Source organism: Myotis myotis, unplaced genomic scaffold (assembly GCF_014108235.1).
Source record: "Myotis myotis isolate mMyoMyo1 unplaced genomic scaffold, mMyoMyo1.p scaffold_m19_p_1, whole genome shotgun sequence".
Taxonomy (NCBI): Eukaryota; Metazoa; Chordata; class Mammalia; order Chiroptera; family Vespertilionidae; genus Myotis; species Myotis myotis.
Genome location: NW_023416313.1, coordinates 93,721,805 through 93,732,622, shown reverse-complemented (window position 1 = coordinate 93,732,622; position 10,818 = coordinate 93,721,805). Strand labels below are relative to the sequence as shown.

General features: G+C 41.7%; 1 protein-coding gene across 2 annotated transcripts in view; it reads left to right on the top strand.

Annotated features, from left to right (window-relative positions):
• The first annotated feature begins 3,562 nt into the window (after nucleotides 1–3,562).
• Nucleotides 3,563–10,818, top strand: part of MSRB2 (methionine sulfoxide reductase B2) — a 28,277-nt gene continuing 21,021 nt past the window's right edge. For both annotated transcript variants that reach the window (XM_036345073.1, XM_036345065.1), the window contains exon 1: nucleotides 3,563–3,702. In XM_036345073.1, coding sequence (XP_036200966.1) covers nucleotides 3,588–3,702 — 115 coding nt within the window. In that variant the 5' untranslated portion in view covers nucleotides 3,563–3,587. The remainder of the gene's footprint in view (nucleotides 3,703–10,818) is intronic.

Sequence of the window (10,818 nt, the reverse complement as noted above, 5' to 3'; positions counted from 1 at the left end):
TTCTCATAGCAGGTTTGAGGGAGAACAGCAGTAGGGAGGAAGGCACTCCCTCTGTGTTTGGAATGTCTTTCTGAAAGTGTGGGATGACAGAAATGCAGGCATGGTTTGTTTATCAATTCTGCTTACCCATCACTGTCTTCCTAATTACATCTTCACAAAAAACAAGTAACATTCATCAAAACCAATATGTCTAGAAGGTTTGCTAGGTTTTAAAATATAGACTGTCTCTTAGCCTCATAATAACCCAATTTTAGGGATAAGGAAACTGAAGCCGAGACAGACGGAATACTTAATCAAGGTCATGCATCTTTTAAATGGAAGCTATCCTGAACTGGGTCTTAGAGCAGATACCATGTTTTTCACTGACACAAGTTAAATTCATTTTTTAAAAATAGATTTCAGAGAGAAGAAAGGAGAGGAGAGAGAGAAATATCAAGAATGAGAATCACTGATTGGCTGCCTCCTACCCACCCCCTACTGGGGATTGAGCCCACAACCCAGGCAGGTGGCCTGGCCAGGAATTGAACTGTGACCTCCTGGTTCATATAGGTTGATGCTCAACCACTAAGCCACATCGACCGGGCCAAATTCATTGCTTAACTTTGTGATTGGGGAATGAAGATGGGTAGGTTAACTTTTGCTATTCCTTTACAGTTTCTAAATTCTAAACTTTAGAGTGACTTTACACACTCTTCCACTAACTAGTAGCATATAGAAACCAAACAAAAAAAACTATCTCTAATGATCATAGACACAAAAACTCTACACAAACTTTTAATCAATGAAATCCTACAACATATAAAATTGATAATAAAGCAGATAAAGTTGGGTTTATGACAGGAATACTAAATTGGTTTAAGAAAAGATATACACTGTAGATAAGCATATGAAAAAGATGTCCACATCATTAGAGAATGCAAAACAAAACCACAATGAGATACCACTCACTATTAGAAAGGCTACGATTAAAAAGTCAGGACATGCTACTTAACTTCCCTGGATCTGAATCGGTTTCTTTATTTCTCAGATACAAAACCAACCAAACAAAAAAAAAACAACAAAACTCTCTCTAATGATCATAGACACAAAAACTCTACATAAACTTTTAATCCATGAAATCCTACAATATATAAAATTGATAAAAAAGCAGATAAAGTTGGGTTTATGACAGGAATACTAAATTGGTTTAACATCTGAAAATAAACCACTAAAAAAAAGAAAGAAAACATATGATTATCTTAATTGCTGCAGTAAAAGCAAATACATGGGAATTTCCTTGCTCTGACAGAGTATCTACAAAAAGTCTATAGCTAATTTCATACTTAATGTGAGAGACTGAACACAGATGACATGGTTGTTTATGTAGAAAATGTGATAAAATCTATAAAAATATTACTAGAAATAATTAGTTTAGCAAAGCTGAAGAATACAAGATCAAGACACAATCATATAGAAATAACCAGAAATAAAAAAAAACACAATAGTATCAAAAATATGAAATACTTCAGGATAAATCTGTCAAAAGATGTGTAAAGCCTATACACCAAAAAATTGTAAAATGCTGTTGAGAAAAATTAAAGAAGACCTAAATAAATTGAGAGGCATATCTTTTATATATATATATATATATATTTTATTGATTTTTTACAGAGAGGAAGGGAGAGAGATAGAGAGTTAGAAACATCGATGAGAGAGAAACATCGAGAGAGAAACATCGATCAGCTGCCTCCTGCACATCTCCCACTGGGGATGTGCCCACAACCCAGGTACATGCCCCTGACCAGAATCGAACCCGGGACCCTTCAGTCCGCAGGCCGATGCTCTATCCACTGAGCCAAACCGGTTTCGGCGAGAGAGGCATATCTTATATATGGGTCAGAAGATTCAATATTATTATGATATCAATCTTCCCCTAATTTATGGAAAGAGCCAATGCGATCCCAATCAAAATTGTAGAAATTGAGCTGAATCTGAAATTTATGTTGAGATACAAAATACCTAATGTAACCAAAACAACCTTGGGAAATAACAGAAAAATTCAGCACTGACACTAGCTGATTCCAAGTGTGGCAATCAGAACATTATGGTACTGATGTAAAGATAGACAAACCGATAAACAGAACGGAGTAGAACATCCAGAAATAGACCCACACATGGATGAAAAACTGATTTTTGATAAATATTCAAAGACAGTTAAGCGGAGAAAGGGTAGTCTTTTCAACAAATGGTTTGGGAACAACTGGCTATCCATATGCAAAAACAACAAAACGAGAGAAAAAAATAAAAAATTTTGGTATATACAAAATTTACTCAAAATGGACCGTAGACCTAAATACAAAACTAAAACAAACAAACCAAAAAAAAAAAAAACCCTAGAAAACTTAGAATAAAATATAGGAAAAAAAGTTGAGTTAGAGAACAATTTCTTAAATATGATACCAAAAAAGCATGACCTATGAAAGAGGAAAAAAAAATACACTGGACTTCATCAAAATTAAAAAGTTCTGCTCTTCCTAAGACACTATTAGGAGATAGAAAAACTAAGCCAAAGTCTGTTTGGGGGAAACCTTTGTAAAGCATATATTTGATAAAGGATTTGTATCCAGAATATATAAAGAACTCAATAATAAGAAACAGCCCAATAATAAACGGACAAAAGTTTTGAACAGATGCTTCGCCAAAGAAAAGATATCCACTGTAGATAAGCACATGAAAAAGATGTCCACATCTTTAGAGAATGCAAAACAAAACCACGATGAGATACCACTACACACTAATTAGAAAGGCTACAATTAAAAAGTCGGGCTATTCGAGTGTTGACAAGGATGCAGAGGAACTGGAACTCTCACACCTGCTGGTGGAAATGTAAAAGGAAATGACCATTTTGGAAAACATTTTTGTAATTTCTTAAAAAGTTACACTTACCTATGACCTAGCCATTCCATTTCCAGTTATTTACCTGAGAAAAGCACATATCTGTACATAGATGTGTACAGGAATGTTCCTAGCAGCTTTATTTCCAATGAGGAAAAATTGGAAACATTGTACATGCCTACCAACATGTGACTAGATAAATACATTGTGGTATTGGGATATTCATGGGATATTCATAAATGGAGTATTACTTAGTACTAACAAGGGATGAATAACTTACACTCAAAAAACACGAATGTGTTGAAATATTTATGCTGAAAGAAGTGAGCCAAAATCAAGTACATTTCCTATGATTTCACTTATAGTCAACTAAAAAAAAAAAAAAAAAATGCAAACCAATCTATAGTTCCCTTTATCCAGAATTCTGGAAAACGCACAAAGACCAGTTGGATTGGGGAAGAGCGGAGTGGGCACGGGTGGTTGGGGCAGGGCCAGGCGGGGAGCAGGCGGGGGCAGGGGCCCGAAGGAGAGGCTGGGAGAAGGGGAGGGGGCAGTCGGGAGGGCAAGAGGGTGGGGTGCAGGGAGAGCCGCGGGAAGGTGGGTAGGGGCAGCAGCCGGAGGGGGAAGAGGAGGGACGCGGGAGGGTGGAGCGCGGGGCGGGAGGCGGGGACGCAGGGCGAGGCGGCGCGCGGGGCGGGACTGCGGCCGGCGTCATGGCGCTCCTCCTCCGCAGGCTGCGGCTGCTCTTCCGAGAGGCGCCTCCTCGGGCTGCGGGAGGCCGACCTGGTAGCCTGGTCCTCGGCGCCAGGGCGGGACACGGGGACGCAGGTAGGACGCGGGCCTCGCGGGCCCCGCTCCGCCCCCCGTCTTTCGGGCTCTCGGTTTCACTCGCCGCTGCCTGGGTGCCTGGGCGCTGGCTCCGGAGCCGGCGAGGACCCTGGCCGTCAAGTGGAGGGGCGGCCGGGGAGGCCCTGAGAACGGCGGAAAGGTATAGAATCTGTACTATCGATCCTCGCCCAGGACGCGCACACACGCCCCTTTCTTTTGCGCCACATCTCGGGCCCAGGAGCCCCTGACGCTCGTCGTGGCTGCGGCTGGAGCCGCGGTGGTGACGGCGCGCTCCCGTGCGGCGCCCCCGGGTCGGACACCGGCCCCGCGTCCCCTGCTGGGCGCGCGTCTGGGAGCGGGCACTTCAGACCCCGGGTCCTGGGAAGGGGCTCCCTGCCCTGCTCTGCTTCTGGGTACGTTTCAGGACCCAGGGAAACAGCGGCCACTGACCCGTCCCCCCTAAACTGAGAGGCATGGTTGGTCAGGGGCTGAGGCGGACCCGGGGAATGTGTGTATGTTTTTTGCAGAATGCCTCTGGCGCCGCTGTCTCATCGGGGCGTCTTTGCATTTCACTCTTCAGTACGGAGTCCCCTGTATTTCAGATCTGTTTCCAGTCTTTTAGTGGCCCCGGAGGGTTGGCCTCCCGGCCATCTCTGAATCCACTTCTGTTCTGTGTCCATTGAAGACATTTAGAGATACCTAACGCCGCTGAAAATGTCCCCCGTCACTTGGAACTCTTTATTCCTGGAAGTTTTCAAAATGGAGTGTTATGGAATAGTAGCTGATCCAACATGACTTCCGGTTATGGCCTTCAGAACCCCATTAGTGCCTATAATTAGCCAATCTGACGATATTTGTTGCCTGCCTGCTGTGGGCCAACCACTGGTTTGCTGAGAACCACCGGTGATGGAAACGTCATAATTGTAGGCTAGAGCTCTCCTTACTTCCCTCTGTGGGCTGGTGGTTTCAGCAGAAACGTGCCCTTTATGAATGTAATTGGTGCTGTCGGAAACAGCCCAATAAATTGCCTTTGGATCTGAAGTTCTTCAGCAACATTAAAATTTGGCCAGACACCAGTGGGTAACTAGAACTGTGAAACTTATCAGACAATCCCCCCCCCCCCCCAGGCGTTTATCCTAAGGAAGTTATTCTAGAGGACGAAGCTATATGCGCAAAGATGTTTTAAGAGCACTACTTTTAAGAACCAGAAACTGGCTATAACCTAAATGCCCACCAGTTAAGGAATGCTTACATAAGCCATGAAAGTTCAGCAAACTATGAAGCACCCATTAAAAATGATTAACAGGTAATAAAGGGCTTCGGTGTGGACAGTATTCCTTACTGGCTGTGTCTTTGGGCACATCTTGAACTTGGTAAGCTTAAACCTGTTATTCTATAAAATATGGATAATGACAATAGGGTTTTGCCCAGAACAAATGGGCAAAAATAATTTAAAATGCTTTATCACAATAATTGGCACTTAATAAGCACACAATCAATGGTAGTTATGCTTAATTAGTAAATGGGAAAGACAAAATGGGAAGATAAAAGTATAGTCCACATTTAACCTATGTTGTGGACTGGAAGATGGCTAGAGGGAAAGAGAAATGAGAAGACATTGAAAGTGACAGGGGACTGTTCTCCAGAGGACTTCTGATAAACAAAAGGTTAGGCTCTTGTAATTTTGTCATCCAGATTGAGAAAGAGCAAATGGAAGAGGAAAGTTAGAAGTATTTGGAGAAAACAATCTGTTGTTTCAGGAAAGCGTTCTTCCTAGAGATACTCTGCTAGGAGACCACCTGAGCCAAAGTTTAACATGGTCCAGTCACTGTGGTGGGAGAGAAGATTAAGTCTACAGATTAGACTGGTTTTTACCCCAGTTCCTAATAAGTTCTTTTAGTTTCAACAAGTAGTTATTGAAATGAGGCTGGCTCATGTGTAACAATTGGCAGTGTAGCACCTGTGGCCAGAAAGGTTAGCAAAACCCCGAAGGAGGTAACCAGTGGGTAACCAACCATATGAGCAAGAGTGTGTTTGCTTAAAGACGAGAAAGTCAAGGACCCCTTATGGAACATATTGCCAACAAGAAATCTAGCCTGTGCAAATCACACAGCACAGAGAGAGAAAGGAACCCAAGGGAATTTGAATTTACCAAAGCATAGTTCAAGGCAGAGCTATGTAGCCATCGAATCCAATAGCAGCAACAGCCCTAACTTTTTGGCAGTGAAAATAACAAGGGAATCTGAAAGACATGTAGGTCCTAAAGGAACCACACGAGGTGCAGGTGATGTGGACCGAGGACAGAAAACACCTGCACTTCTCTCATCACTGGTGGCCACAAAGCTTAACTTATTCCCAAGTGAGACCTTGCTGTGTGTTGTCTGTCCATGCACCTAAATTGCTGCTTGGTAAAATAGCACAGATTTTACTCATAATGCAGTTTTTTTTTTTTTCAAACTTTAGTCATTTCCTAAAGCATAGTGTATTACTCTGCTCAGGCTGCCATAACAAAATACCATAGTCAGTTGCTGAAACAACAGAAATGTATTTCCTAACAGTTCTAGAGGCTGCAAGTCCAAGATCAAAGTGTGGAGCAGGGTTGGTTTCCCCTGAGGCCTGTCTCCTTCCTTTGCAGAGGGTTTTGTGTGTGTGTATGTGTGTGTGTGTGTGTGTGGGCACGCTTGGTTTAGGGCCCATCCTAATGGCCTCATTTTAACATAATCATCTCTTTAAAAGTCCTATCTCTAAATACGATTACATTCTGAGATACTGAGGATTGGGACATATGAAGTGTGTTTGGGGGTAAGGGGGGTTGCACCATTCAGTTCATAACACCCGGCTTAAACCGCTGCAAGGGATGCAGACCACCTATATCCTGCTCTGAGAGCACTCAACTGACCATTTGCCATTTGGCTATCAAGGCAGAGTCTATTTCCCCTTGAAACAGTCATCCACACTGGCAGATTGGCAACAAAACGTTGTGTAATTGGTGCTTGAATTTGTGCCTCCTCAACTAGTCTGAACATTGATACCCATCAATGAAACCTTTCCCACACAATAATAGCGTAAAAGGCACATATAGATAAGGATTAGAAGAGCCATGAAAAGTGTGGTTTCTTGCTGTATTAGAGGAAGGAGTAATTATTTTGTTTAAGAATTTGTATATACATTGTAAACTAAAAACAATTAGGGCAGAGGAAGAAGGTGAGTGTCTGAAAGCAGGTAGGCACTCTGTAACAGGTGAAGTAAAATATGGAGCTAGGGGAGAGGGAGCTGGGAGCTCAAACAGGATTCATGCCTTAGGTTCAAAGCTGAAGCATGGGAATCCCACTGAACCTGGCCCTTCATGAATTCCCACTTTCCAATGTTAACTGTTAAATTTAACTGCAGGCTGAAAGACACTAAGGCAGTGATGGCGAACCTTTTGAGCTCGGCGTGTCAGCATTTTGAAAAACCCTAACTTAACTCTGGTGCCGTGTCACATATAGAAATTTTTTGATATTTGCAGCCATAGTAAAACAAAGATTTATATTTTTGATATTTATTTTATATATTTAAATGCCATTTAACAAAGAAAAATCAGCCAAAACATTGAGTTCGCGTGTCACCTCTGGGTTTTCCTCCAATCCCATTCCACTCCCTCCCCAAAAAGACATAGGAAGATAATGGCAGCTTTACAGACTATAAATCCCCCAACCTTAATACCAAAAGTTGATCCTCTACTTAGCTATCCATAGAAATAATGCAAGATCTTTGCCAGAGCCAAGAATACATGTGGAGTGGCATGGCAGGACAGGTATTTGAAGGGAAAGGAGAGCTTTCATCAAGGTGCTCTGTTGCCCCTTTTCTTGGTGGATGTCAGTGATAGCCATGGTTCAGATTTCATAAATTCCTTTCTAGACCAGAGTTTATGCTCTAGAACAGTGGTTCTCAACCTGTGGGTCGAGACCCCTTTGGGGTCAAATGACCCTTTCACAGGGGTTGCCTAAGACCATCGGAAAACACATATATAACTACATATTGTTTTTGTGATTAATCACTATGCTTTAATTATGTTCAATTTGTAACAATGAAAATACATCCTGCATATCAGATATTTATATTACGATTCATAACAGTAGCAAAATTACAGTTATGAAGTAGCAACAAAAATAATTTTATGGTAGGGGGTCACCACAACATGAGGAACTGTATTAAAGGGTCGTGGCATTAGGAAGGTTGAGAACCACTGCTCTGGAAGCAGAAATCAAGACAGTCCATTCTCACTAGCAAAGCCTGTTTTAACTCTTTACAATTTTTCACCTTTTGGGGTGGCCTTTGTGTGATACGTCCCAGCTTAGATCACTCTGACATATTGGCACATTGGTCATCTCTTAGCATTTTGCCCTTGGATGAAGGCTTATAAAATGTAGTTATACCCATACATCTACCAGTCTCTTAAGTAGTCTAAAATGGAATGCCTTTTATTTTCCCTATGCGTAAGCAAATAATTCACATCCATTAAAACTAGTTCTCATCCTATTTGCTCTTAAAATAGTAACAAAACAACTCTACCTGATAACCCAGCCTACAATGATTTTAAAATGTTTCAACCATTCTGTTGGTAGTTAAGCTTGCAGTGCTTTATAAAACTCCCATATTATTATCTTGAATAGTTATCTAAAGCTTATGTAGTTAGTAAATTTTTCTCAATTTAATTGTTTTCCATATTTGGTGTACTTAAAAAATAACTCCACAATTATCCCCTTTCTTTCCTAAATCATCAATTTATCATCTTGACGGAATTAGTCCCATCAACATACTAGAATACTGTAATTTTCTCATATTAAAGTATACTTTTGACCTGACTTTCCCTTCCAGCTTCCCCCAGACACAATCTTCCTTTCCCTCTTTCTTTTCTTTTATTCAATCTATTCCAATCAGATTCACCTACACTCCTCTTTTTCACATCACCAGTGATCTCCACATTGCTAAACTCAGTGGTCAATTATCATTCATCTCTTTCTTGATCTTTCAAAACAGTAGATTATGCCATTTTTCTTAAAATACTTAGTGCCCAGGACACCACATATCTCTCAATTCCGTTCCATCTCTGTCCATTCCTCCCCATATCCTCAGCCTGCATGTTTGGAGTGCCTCAGAGTTTTAAGCCCTTGGGCCTCTCTATTCTTCTATACTCATTGACTTGGGGCTTTAAATACATCTTAATGCTGAGGAGTTCCAAATGTACATCTCTACCTTGAGCCTCTCCCTGAGCTCTAAATCCATATATATCCAGCTGCCTACCTGACCTCTCCATTTGAATATCTAATTGACATTGTTAAACTTACATCTAACACCAAGCTTCCACACCTGCTTCTTCTGTAGTCTTCCCCGTTGTCCAGTGCACGACCAAAGCCTTGGAGTAGTGACCTGTGACGCTTTTCTTCTTCTCATACTCCCTGTCTGACCCATCAGCACATCTTCCTGCTCTGCCCAGAATGCTTCTAGTGTCTGACCACTCCAAGCACTACTGCTCCCACCCTGATCCCAGTCTCTTCCATCTCTCAGCCAGATCATTCGTTACCTTCATACTGATTTCCCAGCTTCAGCCTTTGCCCTGCTTCATTTTTTTTTTTAATATATGCCAGCCACTAATCCTTTTTAAATGTTAGGTCATGTTATGCCTCTGCTAACCTTCCAGTGACTTCCAAACTTACTCACAATAAAAGCCAATGTCTTTACAGTAGCCTTCAAGGCCCTAACTGATCTGGCTTTATTGCCTTTCTGTTCTCATTTCCACTAACCTTCCCTTGCTCACTCCACTCCAGTGCCTCTGGTCTCCTTGCTGTTCATCCGGCATGCCAGGCCCACCCCACCTGTTTTTCCTCTTGCCTACAGTGTTCTTCTTGTACATATTCCCAAGGCATGTTTGTTCATTTCCTTTAAGTCATCTTCTTAATTAGGCCTTCTCTGACTACTCTATTGGAAATTGTGTGTGTGTGTGTGTGTGTGTGTGTGTGTGTGTGTACATGTGCACATATATATACACACATAAATAAACGTATACACACATCCTCACTCTTTGCTTGCCTTTGTGATTTTTGAAAAATCACCTAAAGGTCTATGTCCCTTACTTATTTAGTTAATTTTACCTCTACTCCCTAATGGCAGTGATTCTTATCTGTTTTCTTTACCCCTAAATCCCTAACATTTAGAATAGTATCTGGCATACAGTAGGTGTTCTATAAATAATTGTTGACTGAATGAATGAAGAAATGAATATTAAATGCCAAAGCACTACAGTATATACTAGGGACACATTGAACAAAGACAATTCTTTCAGATGTTCAGCTTCTAGTCTGGCTTCTATCTTACTGCTTTATAGACTCGGTAGACTTTATAGACACCCAGACAAATTAGCTTCCCATCATGGTGATTAAATAGTCCATAAAGGAAGAACACGGAGGAGGATCTTGCAGCCTAGACTTGGGGAAGGAGTGGCGGTGTTCAGGGAGGGTCTCCTGGAGAATTAACATATAAACTGAGACCAGAGATTGAAGGTCTCCAGTTTCTGGACCAGAATGTAAGGATCTGGGAAGTTTTCACTCCATCTTAACAACAAGTGAAAAGCTGGGCAAACCATGACAAGTTCTGGGGACTCAGAGGACTGCAGTTGAGAAGAACTGGAGCATAGTGGAAGGGAGGAGTTGAAGGTGGTAACTAGGGCCAAATCACACAGGGCCTTGAAGTCACATGAATGGGTTTGGAATTTAACTTGAGTATATTATGTTGCATTGAACAGATTGGGGCAGTGAGAAAAAGGAAGTGGTTAGGATAGGCAAGGGCATACGAATGAGACTTTTGTAATAATCTGTGCTGGAGAGAATGGTGGCCTGATGCAAGGTGGCAGCAGGAAAGTGAGAATGAACAGATCTAGAGTTACTTAGGAAGTAGGACCAACAGGGCTTGGTGCAAACAAAAGGGAAGAATCATGGATCATGGCCTGGCTTTCTGATTTAAATCATGGGGTGGATGAACTAGAACATGTGAGAAGGGGAGCAGATTTGGGTTGGGGTGGGGGAGATACATAAAGGCCTTTTGTGCATGTTGTTTGAGATGGGACATCCTAGTAGA